The sequence below is a fragment of the Lonchura striata genome, chromosome 6, assembly GCF_050655825.1.
Source record: "Lonchura striata isolate lonStrDom1 chromosome 6, ASM5065582v1, whole genome shotgun sequence".
In the NCBI taxonomy this organism is placed as follows: Eukaryota; Metazoa; Chordata; class Aves; order Passeriformes; family Estrildidae; genus Lonchura; species Lonchura striata.
The window spans coordinates 27,833,834-27,854,376 of NC_140708.1; the positions used below are offsets into that span (position 1 = coordinate 27,833,834).

Here is a 20,543-nt window from a genome sequence, read left to right on the forward strand (position 1 = left end):
ATGGGTCACAGGCACACAGTATATGGCTAAACTCATCTATCTGTGACAAGTACTTAAGGCATCTTGGGTGAGGCTGAAATAAATGGGATTGAGATTGAAAAATGATCCTTTCTGCAAGAGTCTTTCACAAAATGTGATAGAAATAGATATGGCCTGAAAAGAAACCAGAGTTGTGGGGTTGAATCAAGCAATTTGCTTCTCTAGTTTGCAACCTGCTGCAGCACTGTGTCACCGTTGTATTTTAGGCAGCTCAGAAATTAAAAGTCTGTGCCCTGGGGGTTTGCTGCCTGCCTGCTCCCTTCCTACAACTGGAGTCCCTGAGGATCTCTTTTCCTTGTTGTCAGGATTGTTGTAATTGCATCATCTCCTAGGGTTTGTGCAGCACTCTGGTGTACCTGTCCTTTGATAATAGTGGCATCTTTCAACTTCCCTGCTGGATCTTCACCTAGTCTTCATTGCAGAATCAGAACCAAGCTTTTAGATTATGACAATTCTTGCTTTCTAGTAGGATACTGCAATCATAAGAGACACAAGGTAAGTTTTTTAGGACTTTAAAAACAAACAAAAAATCCCCCAGACCCCATTGCACTGAATCTGTGATCATTAATCCAGCTGAGCAGCAACTTTAACTTGTCTACAAGACCTGACAAGTCAGGACAAGGATTTATATCCTAAAGGCAATGGTGATAATTCAAAAAAAGCACAGATGCTAACAAGTCCTGAGAATCAGGAGAGGCAGCATGCCACACACAGGATGCCAGTTTCTGGTTTGTGGGACATCTGACATCAGTCTGATTTAATACAGGAGTGATATACTGGTGGCAAAGTTTTTTGAACCCACATGCATCAGGTTTCCTGGTAGTTTTGCAAAACCAAAGTCTTGTAGCAGAAAGGAAGATCAAACAAGTGCGGTCACACTATGAAAAACAGTTTTGGTTTGCTAATGGGAGATGCCTCAGCAAAAAGAGAACCTGGAGCCTTTTTTACTGTCCTCCTGGTTATGGTTGTTGCCTGACTTTTGGAGCAGATGCTGGAGGAGTTGACTTAATTTTTGATGATTTTTCTCAGCAATAAGAGTTCTCACTCTGCCCTTCTCACAGTTCTTGCTATCCTGTTTGGGATCTGCACCATCCAGCTTATTCTCCCTGAGTCTATTGCCTTTCTAAATCTCAGTGTGAAGGTACTAGACTAGAAATCCTGTCCTGGGAGCATATGCTACACCAGACCTTCAAGAATCTGTCATGCATCGCACCCCTTCACATGCTTCTGTCGTGCATCACTAGATCTCTTTTCTCCTTCACCTCTTTCTTGGCATCCTGCACTGCCCTGTTCCACAGGCTGGGGGAAGGATGCCATGGGCTGACTTCCTCAGTGTGTGTCCCACTGCTGACCATGCCCCAGCTATGCCAGGCAAACTGTCTTGCTCCCACCCCTCCTCTTGCTCGCCCCAGATTGGAGCCCCCGAGAGGTCTTTGTCCGCCTGTTGAGAGCAGCCCCCGTTCCTCCATTCCCACATGGCGCACCCTCCCCAGCAGCCCTCTCCCCATTCAGCAGTTTGGGCTGAAAGAACCTTGGCTAATTACGTGGGGCTGAAAATTACCACTTTGCCGTGTTTTCCTGCTGCTGGGCCCATTTGTGTGGGGCCTGTAGTTAGAGGGAACAAAGTCCCCCCTGTGGAGCCAGGCAGGCCCCAAGTGTGAAGCTACAGGTACAAGCAAGAGGGGAATGAAGGGAATAATTACCAGCTTCTCCAGGTGAAAGCCCTGTTAAAACTTCAATAAGCCAATTAGGGGCCAGGGTGTGTGTGTGGGGAGAATCTCCCCCACCTATAACTGATTCCCACCAGGCAATTAACAGAAATCATTTCACGGAGGGGAGGATAAGAAATGGCTCTTAGAAATTGTCTTAAGTTGGGGGGGTCTGAAACAGCATGACTGCTGCAATGGTCCTCATATACTCCAACCTCCCTGCTCACTGTGTGGCCTGAAAATGTTGGTGGGGCTAGGAGGAGAGGGAGGAGGGAGGGAAAATGGCAAAGAAAAAGGAATCGCTGGAGCTTTACACCTGGGCAGGCTTTGAGGAAGCGAGGGCTGGAGTTCAGAGCTTCTTGTAAGGCTGTGTGTGGGCCCAGAGCACCAAGCTCAAGGGGGCTGCTGGCTCTGGGGATGTGGACAAAGGTTGAGCTCAGGTTGTCTTCTCCATGGGGGCGAGGGGGAAGGATAACGGGTAACAGTACTGACCAGAGTAGGGAGGGGAAACATGATGGGTGTGAAGGCTTGAAGTGGGTGTGCAGGTTGGTGAGAACTGAGTGCCAGGCCCTCAGAGACATGCCCAAGATGCATGATAGTCTGTAGGTACAAATGGTGTCCAGTGTCTAATACTGGATCCATGTATTTCATCCAGGGATCATGTTTTTCTGCTGCGCAGTCAGCAGCTCCACCTGTTCCTTCCTTTCAATTAATTCAAAAACCCTGGGTAGAGATTTTATGAAGTTATCTTGCAACTCCTGTGTACTGTATTGCAGATGGCATGTGCAGCAGTTGGAGGTAGAGCATGCTGTCTGCTGGGTACTTCTCAGGAGTATTGCCCATTGGTGTTTGAAAGGCTGCTCTGGGGAGTAGAGCAAGAGTAGAGCATAGCAAGTTGCTACAGATGGCTGAGATTTCTGTAGTGATGTTGGAAGGGAGAATGCTTTGTGTGAGTAAGGAAATTGAGACTCCAGCTGTGGTTATTTCACCTGCACTTGAAAAAGAAACAAAATAAACCAGATAAACCTTTAACTCCTCAAAACACAAATGGAACCTTAGTAGCCACTTTCTTTGAATTTATAATGTTATAGCTTCTGAGCATTAAAAATGTTCTTTGAGATTTTGTTCTGTTTACTGATAAGCTGATATAACTGTGCTGTAGTAGTGTTTAACCACCTAGTCTCAAACTGACCTTTAAGTCCCTAGATTTCATTCTTTTTCTTCTTTTTTTTCCTCCCCTTCTCTTTCTTCATAGAAAGCTCTCTATGGTAGGAATAGAGAGCTGTATCTCTTGCACAGCCCAGATTTTAGACTCCGAAGTGATTTCTCAGTTGAGTCATGTTTCTTTATTATTCAGCTTCTAAGATGTAACCCCAGTGATTGCCTGCAGAGAGCTCTGCTCACAGAAAGGCCTGGTAGGCATGCACAGACAAATCAGTTTTGGCACAGACTTTGATTTTTGGTACAAGTTATTCAGATCAGTGCCTGAATTATGTTTTGAATTAAATTTCTGTTATGGTTAAGGAGTCTATTTTTTCCTGTAATAACAGTAATAACTTCAGCATCATTTGGGTTTTAAATTTGGTCTCGAGAGAGATAAGGAGTACAAAGATCTCTGCATGAACAACTACTCCATGCCTGGGAAGACGTTTGGGGAGTAAGGAAAAATGAAGACTGTTGGACATAGTATGTAAATATGTATTTTACATTATTAAAAATAGGTTTTCAAGACTTTTCCTTCAATTTTTGTATAGCTACAAAAGCAATTCTGTTTGAAGTTCTGAAAAATGACAGCAGCACTGTGAAAAGCACTGTTCCAATATTTCTCTTGTAAAGGAACACTCAGGATCCTCAATCAACTTTTATAGGGCTAATGTGAATGTGGTCCTCTTTTGAAAATTTGCTTCTTCCTGAAAGCATGTGTCATGTGAAGTACGGGGGAAAGCAGTGGTACTTAGATGTGAACAGGCCTAGAAACATCAGGACTGTTTTGTGGATTGAATCACTAGTTTGCAATCAAGGGTATTTTCCCATTCATTGCTGTAGTGTGGAAGAGTGTGCATGTGTTTGTCCTGTCTGGAATCTTTGTCTTGATGTCATTGAGCTCAGTTTTTCCTCCAGAAATGAGGATTGTACTCTGTATCTGGTGGCTTGTTTTCACAGAACTTACCTGCTGCAGGGCTGCTGAAGGGACGGTGATCAAGGTTGCAGGTAACTTGGACACAGAATATGGGCTGAAGCTGCAAGGAAGTGAAGGCAGGATGGAGGTGTCTAGGTTGGACACCTACTAAGCAGCTTGCTAGAGTAGGGGTGATCTGTCTACCACACCAGGAATTGGGCTTTTAGGGATATGAAAAGCTTTTTCTGCTCTTCAGCCTGAGTGTCTCTGAAGTCTGGAGGAAGTCGTGAAGTTAGAGGCCAAGGAGGAAGGCTGGAGAGGTGAAGCTTGATTTCCCTCTACCATGAGGCATGAAGTGTATGACTTGGGAGGCAGCGACATGAGCATTTCTTCTATCTCATGAGCTGGAGTTCTGTCTCAGATGGGACTTCATGTTTCAATCCAGCATCTCTATAGTGCCCTTCAGTATAAAATGTAAATGCTGTCTTTCTGGGGACCACTTTTTAGTGGTCCACTTGAGGTGGCATATGAATGAGTTATTAGTCCATCTGTTCATGCATGTGTCACTGGTGCTCCTTGCAAGAGCACAGGATTTCCTCTTGGAGAAGTAGTGGTTGTTAACGTTGCAGGGTTCATGGCCTTCTCTATGCATTTTGCTTTCTCTCTGTGCTGAGTCCATGGTGGGGTGTGGCAGAGCTGTTCTGTACCTTCTCTGTGTGACATTTATGAGGTATATCAGGAGCACAGTTTAACTCTTGAGTCGACTGTTCCTTGGAGGATTCTGTAGCATGCACATGAGCTCAAAGAAGTAGCAGCAAACCTTCCAGAGCTTTCCAGTCTGTTTCTGGAACAAGCCAGGTTATTTGCCTTCAGCTGCTGGGACTTTTTGGCATTTATTCAACAAAGGTGAGGCTGTGCTGCAGTGAGATTCTTCTGTTTGCTTAGGTGAGCTTTAGGTGCACTGTCTTACCTGCTGATTTTTGTTGAATTTGTGGTTACAGAATGTTAACATATAACCCAGCTGTCTTGACTTCTGAAATACTGAAGATGCTTGGTTCAGTTCTCTGGTCATCCTGCTAGAAGTGCAAATTGTAGTACAGCTAAAGAAACTGGTCTAGGACAGTGAAGGGGCAGCATCAGTCCAGCATGACCACTCAGTCCTGGGTTTGTCCAGCCTTGTCTGCATCTAAGGCAGGTGGGATTTCTTGCATATTTGTCCTGCCTACTTGCTCATAAATAAGAGGATGCTAAACTGATGCTGTGCTGGTTTTCTTTTTTTCTTCTTGCAAATTAAATGCCCCTGGGGAAGGAGCACTTGCCCCCCTGCACTCTCTGTCTCTCTCCCTTTGTGTGTATCTGGTCTGTTGGAGGAGTCTCATGCTGGAGGTGGCAAAACTCCCTGTGCTGGGTTTCTGACCCCCTCCTTTCCCCTTCACAATGTTGTTACTGTTGCATCTGCTCTTCAGCAGGGGCTCCATCAAGTTTATGTGACCTTAGCACTGTATTCATGCTGGAGGAGTTACCTTCCATAATGATGTCAACTGAAGAGGCTGGCGGGATGGTGGCGGCCGCGATAAGACATGACATGTTCTAATGATTCGCCCTAGCGAGCTGCGTGTGTGTGTTGGGGGGGCACAGAGGGGCTTGGAGAAGGGAGCTGGGGGCCCCACAGGTGCCGACAAAGACTTTGACCTTTGCTGCTATAATATCAGTGTTTCACAGGCAGGGCGGTTCGGTAACCCACTTTCAGCCCATCAAAAATTGATTTAATTGCAATTTTTTCCCCCAATTAGGAGCACTGGAGCTTAACTAATTGGAGTAATAGAGAGTAATAAGGCTCTGATAAAAAGCCTTCCTCTGCCTCCTTTGTATCTTGTGTCATCGCCTGTCAGAGGTCAGAGAGCTTGCATATTCTATTAGGCAGAGTTGCCTTCATTTGTACAAATTAGTTTACCCAACAGTAATTAAAATGCCAGTGCGGGTCGGGGAGAGCTGAATACAATTGATGGGCACGTTGGTGAAGGATTTGACAGCTCCGGTGGCCTCCCTTGCCAAAGCGTGTCAGTGCTGAATCAAAGGCTACACAAACCCACAGACCCGTGCGTTTAACCCGCGGCACCGTCGGCACCAACTGCTCTCTCTCTTCTCCTAGCTCCCTTCTGGCCTTGCTTTCCCTTCTCCTTCTTTTCTCATCTCACTTGAGACTTTTTAAAATAGATGTTTCCCATCTTTGAGCTGTCCTTTCTGTTGATCGCTTTCATAACACTGCTACCAACCCCCCCATCCTGTCTCCCCTGGTTCTCCCGCTTTTCTCCCCCCACCTTCCACATTCCCAGCTGCAGGGCTGTGTCAAGTAATAACTTCTTTGTTTCCCAGTCCAATGAGTCTCCATATATAATAGTTTCCAAAATGGAACAATGATGTCCAATTCCAGGGGGCGGGGGAGAGTGCCAGGAGGATGGAACGGACTCTTGCACGTGTCAAGCAGATTCTGGATTTGAAATCCCCGAAGAGCAGAATAGAACTAGAGAAGCAATCTGTTTACAGTGCAGGGAAAGGCACAAGCCTGGGGCACAGGGGATATGTATTGAGAAGAGGTGGGAAAGGACCTGTTTTATCCAGGCTCCTTCAATGACTTTTCATTGCAGGATTCCCAGCTCAGGCAGCACCCACTCTAGAGGCTGGGTTGATAGTGGGAAAAGTATATGTTGTTCAATATGACTTGTATTTCTGGAGCTGAGACTGTTTCCAAACCTCAGAATAAACAGCATCTTTCCAAAATTACTGATGGACATCTACCTCAGTCCCTCGGATTTGTTCACATCTGGCAATGGTCTGTCCAGGATGGGGTAAAGAGGGATGCTACATGAGTCAAACTGTAGTTGGCACCTTGGGAGCAGCCATGGGATTATTGCAGCTGGAGTGTAGCCAGGGCACTACTGCTGTTGCCAGGAATGCCGTGGGATCTTCAACAACCACAAGTCAGTCAGATGGAGAGTTCTTGTGTTTCTTCCAACAGCACTGCCAGAATGTGTGTTCTCTTTCATTTCCTGGCCCAGCTTGTATTGTTGGGGGGGATGATGTCTAATGAAATGTCTCTTCTGCAACATAGAGAAGGTCTGGCTTCTGGAGAAGCAGGCTCTTGGTTGTTCTGTTGAGTTTTTATTTTTCCCTCTTGTTTATTCCTCTCCTCTCCTCTCTGTCAGTAGGGAGTTTCAAATAAGAAAGAGGACATCAAAGTATCAGATGAGTTGGAAGATTCTTTGTGTTGGACAACAAAAATACACTGTTTATGAAGTATGTATGTTAATGCTGTGCAAAATTCTTGCCTTCCTGGTTTGGTTTTTGGCTTGGTTTTAGTTCCTAGGGGATCCCTGTGAAGACAACATGCCCTGTTATGGAAGCCCTACAATGATGCATATTTTCCCCTTAGAAGGGCCTGTTAGAGGGAGCTTGTAGTCATGGTAGCCAGCAGCTTTCAAAGGACAGGAGGAAGCTTAGTAGGGAAAGGTCTTTACGTCTCCAAGGCCATGTGGAGACTGGCCATAGCAGTTTTTATGGTGGATGTAGATGCATCTGATCAGAGTCAGTGTACATCAGTGTGTTGTATATACTTCAGGTAGATGAGTCATGCCTGCATTAATATATTTAAGGTATCCTGTACTTCCCTCTTCCCAATCTAGTCTCTCTCCAGTCTGTGGGCAAAATGAATGACACTTCCTAAGCTAGTGTCATCTTGAATTGTTTTTCTTGCGCAGCTGGCAACAACACTTGTGAAAAAGCTGTACTTCTCTAAACTGGAGGGTTGTCTTATGTGTGCTCTGTGCTCTCTAAGACAAAAAAGCCTTGTTGAAGATAGACTGAAAGAAGCAAACCTGATAGAAGGCTTCAGCCTGATCTTCCACACTAAACGAAGTTTCAGAAGTTTTGGAACCAAGCTTTGCATGCTTTCCTCCAATCTGCATGTTGTTTTAGACATATGAAAGCTGATTTGTGTTGCTTTTTTGCCTGAAGTAAAATTGTCACCTCTGAGACGTTCCCAGTTATGACACACCTGAGGCTTCAAGGTGTGTGCCTGCAGATCAGACTCAAGGGGAGGGGCCCTGTATCATGCCCTGGAATCCAGACTTTAAGGTCAGTTCACTCTCAGGCTTCGAGAATTTCTCAGTGACACTCCTTGTGCATGTTGTCTTGTGAATGCTGCATTCTAATGCTGCAGTGAAGGTGGCCTGCTCTTGTGGGAGAAGTCTTATCTTTGCTTGCTAATGGGCTCAGGCTGTTAAAGATAAGGCCTGCAAACCTGATCCCACTGAAGTATGAGACAAAATTCCTGTTGACTGAATGGAGTCAGCTTTACCCAGAAGAGACTTGTTTGTGGCCCTGAGGCCTGTATTCGATGCTGGAGAAAAATCTCTTTATCTAATGCTTTTTTCTCTCTCTGTTTTTTTGTGGTTTTTTTTTTTTTTTCCTCTGAGGGGTGAGGGGTAAGGACCAAGGAGGGAAAGCTGAAGTCCAGAACTGACAGCATGAGGGAGGATTAGACCTAGCTGTTCCTCCCACCTTTTTCTCCCTGTTGGTGTGCCTCCATGGTAATTTAGACCTGTGGCAACCATCAAAGCCTTGTGCATACCTTCTGCACAAAGGGATCTGTCTCCCACGTGAGAGTGTTCTCTGCTGGGACAGAGTCAGTTTGTCCCCCAAAAGAAAAATCTTAAGCACCCAATTGCCTGCTTGACTGACTCCCTGACTGCTATTGTGTTTCTAACCACAGTAATTGACTTTAGTAGTTATTAATGGATTATGACTGGAGAGGGGGGACAAAACCCAACACCTAGCTTTGTAGCAGAGGGACCTGCTGACCAAAGTGCTGCTTTCCAGACATGGGGTTTGACCAACAAGCTGTCAAAGTGGGTGTCTTTTGTTTGTTCTCCTCTGGGGTGGGTGACATCGGCGAAAGAGAAATGTTCCCCTCTGTCCTGGACTATGGTGGAGAGAAGGCAGGCATTGAGCAGAAACCATGTTTCCAAAGATTAAATGCTGCACACTTTCTTAATTGATTGTGGTGGCTGCTACACAGCAAGAGGAATTGGATTTTCCATAGACTCTCAGACTTTGGTCAAGGACTTACATGGAGCACCCTGCAGCACCTCTAGGGTCAGCCAAGTGCTACAGGTGCTTTGACTGATTGTATGTGCACTGCCAATGAACCTGGAATTTTGCATGTAGGACATCCTGGTTGGAGACACTTTGAAATAGCTCTAGTTCTGCAGGCCTTTTCTAGCCTTAAGGGCATCTAAGAGTCACAGAACTTGTGGACACCTCCAGGTCCATGAGATTGGGTGGAAAGACAGAGTCAACACAAAAGAGGCCTTGGTAGCTAAAGCCCTTCCTAAGTTCTTGTAGCTCTTTGAAATGGTTTGATGTTACCTGCTTGCCTCTTTTGAAGAGTGTTTTGTCAGTGCTGCTTTGGCTTTATGGTTTGGAGAAACCAGTTGCTCAGCTAAACCACAGAGATAGGAGCAGAAGGAGTCCTGAGTTCAGGTCTGGCTTCCATCTGGTCCTTCTCTGGCTTTGATTGAGTTGAACCTGTGCTCACCTGGCTGCTGAGTGCCTTCTTGCAGCAGCACTAGTAGCAATAGCTTCTCACAGAAGTCAAGGGTGCTGCAAGAATCCATTCCTGGTGCAATAGAGGTTTGCAGACACCTTGACTTCCAAAGAAAGAATGCTGTAGAGGATTAAATAAATGTTTAAAAACTGCTCTGTTATTTTTATAGACATGACATTGTTTTCTTATTTTGCTTTCATTTTTCAGCTGCCAGCCCTGTGTCATACTGCAAAAGTTCTTCAGGCAAAGCATAGAAATGGCTTTTATTTAAAGCAGGTTCCATTTCGTGTGTTCATGCTATCCTTGTTGCATTGACTTAAACATAGTTTTGGAATTTTATTCTCTGTAGCTGCAATATATATGGCTTTATGAGAGGTCATTTGTAACTTACTTAGAAGTCCTTGTATGAGCTGCTTCCTCTTATTTGGACTGAGAATGGGAAGCTGGCACGAAACAAGCGGTGTGGTTTGGAGAGCACAGCACCCATGTTCCTCATGCTTGATTTTAAGGATTTGTTCTGTCTTATGAACTAGTATAAGGCCAATGGGTGTCAGGTGACCTCTGGAGCCAGCATGTGCAGGAGGGACACAGTCTTGCCAAGAGGACTTTGGAATGGGCCCTGATGGAGGGTGTAAACGGAGCCAGATATTGCTGCAGGAGTGGTGTGCTGCCTCTAACAGGGAGTGCCTGAGCACTGGGGAGGGCAACCTGATCCAGCTTTGAAATTGGCCCTGCTGTGAGCAGGCTGGACCAGAGACCTCTATTCTGTGATTCTTTAGGCCTGTGATGCTGCAGCCAGTTCATGATTGTACCCAGAAGTTGCCAACAAGCAGAAGTGAGACATGAAGTAGGAAATAACAGTGAATTTTCCATGGGGTCTTTGCAGCTTACAGCACTAAGTGTATGAAACATGCTAAGTATTGTACTGACTCATTTGAAAATGTTGTTTACAGCTGTTCCTGTTTAGGCTTTCCCTTTGTATTTACAAATCCATCTTTATGTCCTGCCAGTTCTCTGCAGTTGTGACCTGGTGTATCTGGGAAGCTCAGCTAGTGAGAGTCTTATGGTAGCTCTCCCTTTGCTGCTGCCTGTCCGTTGTGAAATGTGGTGGGACATGCTGAAATCATCTTGAACCAGAATTCAGAGTCTGTCTTGTAACCTGTTTTCTCTGTCTTGCTCATGCATTTTCTTCAGAACATGAGGATTAGTAAGTGTTTTTTGTTTGTTTCTTTGTTTTTTTAAACAGCTCATTTGTGACAGGGACAGCCTGCTGTGGACACATCTCACCTCTGAGAATCTGGGACCTTGAGAGGTGAGTGAGCTTCCAGAGAGGGACTTAACATGAAAAGTGAATAACAATGCAATGTTGGAAATGCTTCAAAAGGGTGTAATTTCTTTTGTCAATATAGGCAAGAAGTGATAGAAGATGAGATGTGTTGTGGAGTGGGGGACAAAGCAAACTGGTGTGGAAAGGCATGTGTGGGGGGTGGTTCTGGTTCAGTAACTTGGCTTTTCTTCTCAGCTTTTCCAGTTGATGGCACAGCCATCCTAGTTTCTTCCCATTACCTGTATACAGGCAAAATACACCCATTACGCCTCCTTTTCATCTGTCTCTGTTGATGCCTCAGCCAGAGGAGGTGAGGAAGGTGATCCTTATCCTCCCATTCACTCACTTCTCATGGTGCTAGGAAGCCAGAGGCAAACACAGGCTCTGAAGTCACCTTGTCCTGGCTGGCAATTCCAGTAGCTCAGAGAGGTGATGTGTGGCAACACATTATGTATGGAAGTGACTTCGGCACGTTGTCTTCTCTTTGTCCTAATAAGCACTGAGGAGGTTAATTGCTGTGGCCTCTGATTTGGGGTCTTTGAGTAGTTCCTGTTCAGTGTAGGTGCTGACCTTAGCAACTGGGGAAATGTTGTTCTCAAATCTTGATGTGAGACTCAACTGCTGACAAATTTGAAACTCTCAGCCTGAGGGTCTTAGTGTAGTGATGGACAGATAGTAAATATTTCACAGGATTATTGGAATGGCAGCCCTGCCTTCCAGGACCAGGATGCTCTGGGTAGGAGTGGCACAGCCCAGATTATCCAAAGGAGTGCTGTCAGGATTGAGTTGAGCAATGGCAGAAGGGGCCTGAGGGATATCAGTAGAGCTGCATTTGGGGAAAGGGAGTGAAGGAGGATTGGTGTGGACACAGGGTAGGTCTGAGACAAGTTGCCTTCTAATCTATAGTTTAGATTGTTTAAGTCAACTGTATCAAATACAAATTTAAGCCAGCAGGTTTATTCTCTGAAATAACAAAAATACGTTCCAACAATGCACCCTACAAAGGACAAGCTGGAGCAGGAGAGAGCACCAGTGCACTAGCTATGGTGCATGTTTCTAGTGATCCATCCAGTGGTGCCTTTGGAGTACCCCAGAAACATGCAGGCTGTGCTGTGGTGCCCATCAAGTCTTCTGGCTGTTCTTGAATAGAGGCATCTGACAGGGGTGAGGAGATGGGCAGCCCTCTCCCCCCTGCCCCAGCCTTTCTGACAGCCTTTCCCAAGGAAGCCTGAAGAGATAATAAAGCTGTGTAGAAAATAGGATTAAGGTAATGAACAAGCACAGCGGAGTTTGATCTTTCAATAATGTAAAAGCCTGAGTGACAGGCAAATAAAAAAGCCAAGGCAACCTAGGCCACTGGGCCTCTGTTGAAATGGCTAGAGTGTCAAACTTATTCTTCCCTCTTCACCTGTCACAGCTGGAATGCACCATGCCACTGGGTCTTTCCCTCTGCAGAGACCTGTGTGTGAGCTGGTAGACTCATCAGCATGTGCAGGGTAAGAGGCTGAGTAGGAAGCACGGCTGGGACTCTAGCCTGTGGGGCTTGATGCCATTATTCATGGAAAGGGAATACAGAGCCATCCTTCCAGGTCTTGACTCTCCATAAACTGTTCATCTTCCCAGCAGAGCTTTGAATCCATCTTCAAAAGCTCCAGTGATTGCCAGAAGTGATCTTGTAAGAAATGCTGTCTGTTCCTTTGAGGCTTTTCAATGTTGTCTCCCTGGTCAGACTCCAGGAGTGAGAGTGTGGCATGAAAACTTAAAATCTTAGAGCCACCCAGTACTTAAAACTCCTCCTGTGCTCAGTGTGTCCTGATAACATCTGGCAGTCAGAGCCAGAGTTTGCTGCTTACCCTTTTCTTGTAGCCACAAAAGGGCCCAGAGGCTGCCCCGCAGAGGCTGAACATGGCAAGGATATTATGTCTAAGGACAGAATCCAGGTAACTTCTGTCAAAAAAAAAAAAAAAAAAAATTGGGAAGGGTAGAATGATGCATAAGGCGTGTTTTTGAAAACCACAGGATCCTTAGCACCACTGAGGTGTTTAGTGCTGTCCAGGATCAGCTAGTTCAGTTGGGGCAGTTTTCTTGGCATCGAGGGGTGAGTAAGCAACACTACAACAGTTTCTGTGCCATTTTCTTCCATTGGGGTAGGTGGTCTTTTTACCCAACAGCTGAGATCTGGAACGTGCTACAAAAGGATTTAAAGCTTAAATAACCTTTTGTGTACTGATCATCTTAGTTCCAGGCCAGATAAGTCCTTGGCTGGTGCTTGTCACTGTTGGTCATGGTATGTTTTGTATTTATGACCTTCGCTGTTCCCTGACCCTGCGGCAGCCATTCTTATCCCTCCAAGAGGAAGGGGATAATATCTTCACCTGTAAATATGTCCTGTGCTTTGAAAAGGGCTTGATTGGTTTTGGTGTAGAGGAAATTTTTAGTGGGGAAAGGAAACGCCTCTTGCTGCGTCCCGCTCCCACAACTGTCTTTCATTTTTGACTCTGCTGAGATGATGGCATTGGATCAAAGCCACAACAGGCAGCAACAAGCAATTGTCAAGGGAGTCTAAAGCAGGGGAATGACTGCATAATGCCAAAACACTGTCTCTGATGGCTGAAATTCCAGCTGCTGCTACACCTGGCCCTGTCTCCTGTAATGAAGGAGGATTTAGATTTTTTTTGTATGCTTTTGAAGCTGGCTAGCTGCACTTGTGGAGGACATCTCTCACCCCTCACATGCTACCTTGTGCCATCTGATTGCTTTTAGAGAGGGGAAGTTGCTTGATTCCCACTCTGGATCAAGGTGTGTGTATATAGAAGCAGCTGTAAGTTCAGTGATTAGAGGCCTGCAAGGGGAATGGTGAGCAATATGGGCCACACGATACTAACCTGTGTCCTTGCATCAAGTATCAGGGCTTGCTGACTCCTTGTCCTCTTCCAAGTACCCTTGTCCTTGCTTTAGTGAAGGATATGATGGCAGCTGCCCCTTTTGCAGGTCAGGTTCCTCTGCTCACTTCTGCCTTTTTCTATTCAGACCGTCCTGTCATGTTTGCCAGTGTGAGTGTGTGGCTCAACAGAACAGCCACTTAATGACAAGCAAGAGAAAAGGAAACCTTATTCAGATCCTCCTCCTCTTTCTTCTTCTTTCGATTGCCTTTGGGAGTTTAAACTCCTTGGAAGATGAGGGTCATACACCACTGACAGCTCCAAGGCCAGCATTTGTCATTTGCCTGCAGAGAACTGCTGCTTCCCATGTTATTGGGGTGGTCTTGCATGTCGTTAAGAGACAAATGCCCCTGTCTCAAGGATGCTTCTTCATATGATAGAATAATCCAGAGGTCTCTTTGCAGCAATTCTTGGAACTATTCTGCAAAGCCTGACATTTGAAATGGACCAGTGATCTGTCTTACATGGTAGTCTTCATGCTATAAACAGTTTGAATGCACAAATCCTAGTGTTCTTTCCTGTGACATGACATGACATGCTGCAGGGCACAAGAGCTCTGAAAACAACCAAAGTTAGCTGTGCCCTGCAAGCCACCCAGATCCTGTACCTTTTAAATAGCCAGTCTTTGTCCAACTCCTCCCCCCTTTTGAAGATATTTTTGGCAGAGTGGGGATTTTGTTTGTTTGTTTTCTGGGTTTTTTTGGGTTTTGTTTTGTTTTTTTTAAGAACCCTCTAATTTCTTGTTCGGTTTTTCTCCTGCTCCTGAGCCCTTTGAAAGTGGCTTTATGCCGTCACTGACACCAAACTGACACTTTGCGTTTCCCCACTTCTTATCCCTTTATGGCAACAGATGTTGAAATTTTGTATCCCTTTTATCTGTCCCTCTTTGCCCTCTTCCTGTAATTAGGTTTCCCTTGTTAGCAGTACAAAGTGGCCCGGTTTGCTGCCTGGCCTTTTGAGCCATTGTGTCGGAGCACATTTTTTCCTCCTCTTTCGGAAGAGTTCCTTCCCCCTTAAGTAATAGGCAGGGTGTGGGCCAGAGCTGTGGCTTGTTCTTGTTTCTTTGTTCTCCATTTATCTCTGCCACCTTTTTCAAAGAGATGGAGAAAAAAATAGAGAGTGCGTGGAAGGGGAAGATACAGAGTTGCATTTCTTGACCATCAGGCCCCCCTGCTCTTCAGGTGTTCAAGGCAGGTGCCTTTGATGTTTGCAGCTTTTGGGGAGGTGGGAGGTAGAGGATTCATGAGAGTGTCTTGGGAGTGGAGGAGAAGTGAGATTCAGGTGTGTGGATGGTGCCCTCAGCAGAGGGTTGGGAAGGAGTCTTAGGTAGCCAGGCAGCAGCTGAGCAGGTTAATAATCTGTTCTGCCTATAGAGTTTGTGCACTGTGCTCTTTCTTTCCAAGAGCCAGCATGAGTGTTACCATCTTTAAGCAGCTGGCTGAAGTGTGCTAATGTGCTGCTGCTGTATCTCTAGTGTGTGTTTCCATGGGTCTCTTGCTAGGTTACATTTGTCTGGGCCACTGAGGGGGCAAGAATGAGTTGCTGTCTTTTCAACTTTTGGCTTATGTTGATCTGCATCCATTTTGGTATACAAAATCCATCCATTATAGCACTGAACACTCTGGTCAGCTGATCACTACTGATGATTTCCTGTTTAAATCCAGACCTTCTTGACTTTGTCTCCTGTTGTGCTCCAGTTTGTAATTATGTGGAAGTAGGTGAGTGAAATGAAAATCTGCAGGTCTAGTTCTTAGTTATAAGTCTTGCTGAATGTTTTCAGTAGAAGTTTTTAATGTAGAAGCTTGGCTCAAGGCTTCTTAGTGTTGTGTTCTAAAATAATTTCTGTAGAAGAGCATTGTCTCCACAGCTTTGAACTCCAAGGCTTATGCAAGTTTGAGACCCTCTAATTTAATCACCAAAGGAGCTGTTGGGTGAAGGAAGCACATATATTCAGAACTGGAGTTCGTAAATCAAAAGGAAAGGTAACTGACTCCAAGAGGAGTCAGTGTGGGTGTCAGAGTGGGGTGTCTGTTTCACCCAGGCATTTAAACTGAATTTTTCCAGTCACAGAGAATGGGTGCATATGTCTGATAACAGGAAAGACAAGCAATAGCAAATATATCCTGTCACAGATATCCTGTCACCAGTTTCACAGGATTTGGATAGCAGCAGAATAAATGCAGTAAATGTAGTAAACCCTTTCCAGCCCTGCTTTTCTATAGATTCATATGCCAGGCATCTATTTTTGCCAGGGTAATTCCTCAGGGTTTTGTGGGAAAGAGGCTCCCTATTCCTTTCAAACTTGCATTTCTTTCTCAGGATCTCTGTCCTGGCTGAACACAGTTTTAAATCACAATGACCAATCCAGACTTTTGAGTGTTGTTGGAAGCAGGACACCAGGCCTATGGCCAGCTTGAGCCCATTCTGGAGAAAGCTTGCTGGTGCAGGGAGCATCTTAAGTGGTGGTTTCTTGGATGACTGTCCCTTTTAGAATACTTTGTTATATTCAGAGCTCTGTCTCCTGTCTATAATGGATAACTTCAGTCTTGTCTGTACAATGTACTCCCATGGTATGCATATTTTCTCAAAACTGAGGCCTTGTTGTTCTTTTCTGATTTCTAGATGGGCTTTGGGTTTTGTGACTCTATGTTTCTGAACTCTCTCACATAAGCTGGGCATCTTCTCCCTTCTTTTTGTTAAGAAGGCTCTGGTCCATCTTAACATAAATGTAAAATCGTTGGAAGAGGAGGAACATACAGGTGTTTATCCTAAATCCTTTTTTTCCCATGGCAGCCTTGTCCCTGTCTCACTAGAAAGGACCATGAGGCCAGCTCCTGCTTTTTGGATGTGTGCATGTTCAGGGCATGCTGCAGCCTTTGAACTCTTGTTCAGGCATATTTATGACAACTTTACAAGGCCCTGAACAATCAGAGAGCATGGGTGGGGGCTGGACACTCCAAGCACATCAATCAGTTTCATCCCTCTGAGCCAAAGCAAAAGTAATCTTTATTTTTCCCTGGGTTGAGAGAGAATCAACAGAGGCAAGAGAGAAGAATGGGAAAGAGTGAATGAGGAACCCCCTCTGTCACTGGCTAGTGGTAGCTCATTTAAACAGATGGCTTTGTTTTGATTTGGACTCTCCATTTTTTTGTCTCCCCACTAAAGGAGACCTGCAGAGCTCTGTCCAGAAAGGGAGCAATACAGCCGCCTGTTCCCACACAAGTGGGGCGAAAGGCGAGAGGCTTTGAGAATTCCCTGCTTCTTTTCCTCACCTCCCTCTTTTTCTCTTCCTCCAAGAAATCACAGTTTGAGAATTCCCCCCTACTCCTCCTGTTGGAAAGAAAGACAGAGAAGACATTCTTGACATTCTTTGCAGAGAAAAGGGGTTAAATGTCTGAATTTGGGGGTCACCATGTTATACAAATTGCAATCTAATCGTTTTTACAAGAACACACGTGTGCTAAGAAAAGGAGCCATGGACAAGAAAGAAAAGGGGATAGACAACCTTTTTTGTTCTACATTCTTTTTTTTTCCCCTCAAGGTTTTGGACTATTGTCATGTCCCGTCTCTCTCCCCTCCTCACCCCCGAGAGGGAGAACATTGGTTTTATAGTTAAATTGGTTCGTAAAGCAGAAGGGCTTGGTGCCATTTCTGTTTGTTTTCCCAAATAAAAGCCCCAGCAGGGTCTCTTTTGCACCGTTGTGGCTTTATTTGAAGAAACTGGCTTTTTCCCATAGCCCAGTATGTCAGTTTATCCTCTGAACTTAACCTTATGGGAACCCGAACAACAAAAACTCACAGGGTCCCAGAGCTGGAAAGGTAAAGAAATTGTATCTTTTTATTGGACCATTTAAAATGTGTGTGGGCCAATTCAGAGAAAGCAGAAGAAAAGAAGGCAAAACTCCCTTTTCTGTCTCTCCTCTCAACACAATCTCAGACCGTCGTTGGTGTCTTTCCCCCCTACTGTCTCGAGTCCCTTCAGCTGTACTGAGGAATCAGGGAGAGGCATTTGCCCTGAAAATCACTTGAAACAGCATTTCTGAGCCATTTCACTTGGAGGTGCTCCCTCAAAATTCCCCAATCCAATCCCACACATCTCTGCATCAATTAGTAGCCTGGTTTAAATGCAGGGGCAACTTTGGGGTAGGATAGAAGAGTAACTTTGCCAAGGATCTGTGTTTTTTCCCTCTACAATATCTGTACAATACAGATGTTGTTTGATCAAGCATTTCCCTTCTTAGCATGAGTTGCTGCATCCCCTTAGTGCCTCAGCTGCTATTGCAGAGATGGCAGCTCAGCTCTTCCCTTTGGTTTTGGTGCACTCTTCTAATTGGATAACAGAAATTGTGCAAATGCTGCACTTGGGATAATTATTTTTAAATGGATTTGTTTTCCTTTCTCATTGCTTGATATTTAGATCAAATATCCCAGTGTTTGGAACTGAACAGAGCTCTTTATACCTTTTTTTTTTTTTAAGTTTATGCTTCCCACCTGTCTTGTTACAAATAGTTATTTGGGTTGAAATACTGGTTTACAGCTCTCTTTGGTTTCTGAACAGTCATCTGCTTGTGTGCAATAGATTCTCCTCTTTGATGAATGATCATAGTTCACAGATGAGGATTCCAGAGCCAGTGAATTGTCCTCAGTTTCACACATCTCTGTTTTCAACAGATGTTCAAAATTCAGCAGTTTCCTAGTGTTCTCATATTTATATAATATCAATTTTAGTGAACTGGGGTCACCAGAAATTGAGGGTAGGGAGAAAAGTCATTCCTGTTTTTGGAGTGTAGTTTCTTGTGTACTGCAGACAGCTGGGCAAGATACTCAGCAAATGGGCAGGTTCCAAAGAGGTAGGTGCAGACTTCTTTTGGACTCTGACTATCAGAAAGATCTCAGGGAGATCCTGAGCTTTTATGGCCACACAAATAGTTGCAGTGGCTTAGGAGGCTGTATATAACTTTAACTTGGTGAAGCAACATCCCATGTGTTATCTGGGAAGTAAGCATTTGGGCTCTGCCATGACTGATCTTAATTTGTCTTCATATTAGTGATTGAGAAGGAATAGAACTTGAAGCTGTTTTTTAAAAAATAACAAGAACTTAAAGAAACCAGACTGTTTCTTCACTTTTCTTCCACGTTGCCTGTCTTCTGGAGGTATCAGGAGAACTGTGCTCATGGCTAGATTTTTAGCATGAAAGGAAAGATTGAAATATGGAAATCTTGAATAAATACCTGATTTTAAGAGTAATTTTTAAAGGTCTTGAAGAACTTGGAAATTGATTGAGATGGATCAAAGGATTCTCTATAGTGTCTGAACAAAATGCCTTTCATTTTTGAACTCATCAGTTGGATATATTTAACAGGCATGTTGACTTGGTTAAACATCTTGTTCTATTACCAAGGAGTCCGGTGTCTAGTGCCAATACAGCTTTTCTATACTAGGGATTAAATAGGCTGCTGGATTTGTTCTGGCTCTGTTCCTTATGGGCTGATACTGGATTATTGCCAATATTATTCCGTCTGTCTAGATGCTTAACAGGAAGTATGAAAAATTAGGAATATTACGAGATTCCTCATCACTCAAGGCTTACTTGTGTCTTTGTAGGTGCTGCATTGGCCCAGGTAGTTTGTGGTTAAAGTGCTGAAATTGAGAGCTTTTTGCTCTAGAGTGGTCTTTCCAGAAAACTTGTGCTGTCATATTTGTGATTCTGCCTCATGGAGCTCCTCTGGTGCAGAGTTGTTTCTGTTGGTGCCACCCAGCACTGGGACTGAACGTGGGCACTGTCTGGCCCAGGCTGTTCAGTACAAAGACAAGCAAAGCTCCAACCATCTGCACAGGTAACTACCTGGCTTGCCTGAAGAAGACCTGGGAGCAAAACAGCTACTTGCTACTGCTGGAGAGCAATGGCAGGGTGGGGAGATGGTGTGCCTCTTCCATGTTTGGGCTCACTTGGCCTTCACAGACACTTCCTGACTAATCTTCACAGCCTGTAACAGGACAGGGCCTCTGAAGCACTGAGGATCAGCCTTCCTGGGATTTGAAAGGTGTTTAGGTGAAAAAAGGGCCACAAATGAAAGAAAGTGGCTGTTTCCTGCTCTGTTTGACTGATGCTGGTAAAAAGGTCCAAGATAGCTATGCCATCTCTTTCTGTCCCTCATGGAGTAGGTATCTTTTGTCCCTCTAAGTTGTTAGAAACCATTTGCGATATGCTGGTGTAGCTGCTGCTATTCTGTTGCCTGTTCATGGGTTATCTTGATCCTTTATGGGTTATTGAGGATTAACTGTGGCTTTTGCTCAGAGGAAAGGGGGGAGCTGTTCAGGTATGAGGTTTTAGGGAAGGGATTATTTGGGATAACCAAGAGTGGACAATTTGTGGGCACTAACTTGTGATCCCAAGACTGGAAGAGTTGTGGTGGTAGAATTCCCTTCCTAGCATGGGCTCAGCATGGCTGTGTATGCTGCAGGCACATAGAGCTAGTCTGGCATGGTGACAGCTGTCCAGAGACACCTTAATCTGCTGAATAAAGGGGAAATACTAATCTTTTCTGCATCTTTTTCACCTTAAGTGTGCCCATGCCAGAACACATCTGTGTTTTGTTTGTGTCCCCAGTGTACAGCACAGTAAATTTGCCCCTGGTGCCAGATGGGTAAATGCTTCACTGTAGCAACTACCACATTGCCTCTGTAAATTGCCAGAGAGCTGCTCCTGTGTCCAAGGGCTGCTGATCCCACCTGAGAGCTGCTTTGGCTGACCTGTTCTTGGGCCAGGAGAACTGAACTGATTACCAAACCAGCAAAGCA

General features: G+C 44.9%; 1 protein-coding gene across 3 annotated transcripts in view; it reads left to right on the top strand.

Annotated features, from left to right (window-relative positions):
• The window catches only part of FBXW4 (F-box and WD repeat domain containing 4), a 60,244-nt gene that overhangs the window by 35,644 nt on the left and 4,057 nt on the right, over positions 1-20,543 (top strand). For 2 of the 3 annotated variants that reach the window (XM_021536371.4, XM_021536369.4), the window contains exon 6: positions 10,719-10,784. The exons of the other annotated variant lie outside the window; for it this stretch is intronic. In XM_021536371.4, coding sequence (XP_021392046.2) covers positions 10,719-10,784 — 66 coding nt within the window. The remainder of the gene's footprint in view (positions 1-10,718; positions 10,785-20,543) is intronic. 3 annotated transcript variants of the gene reach the window in all.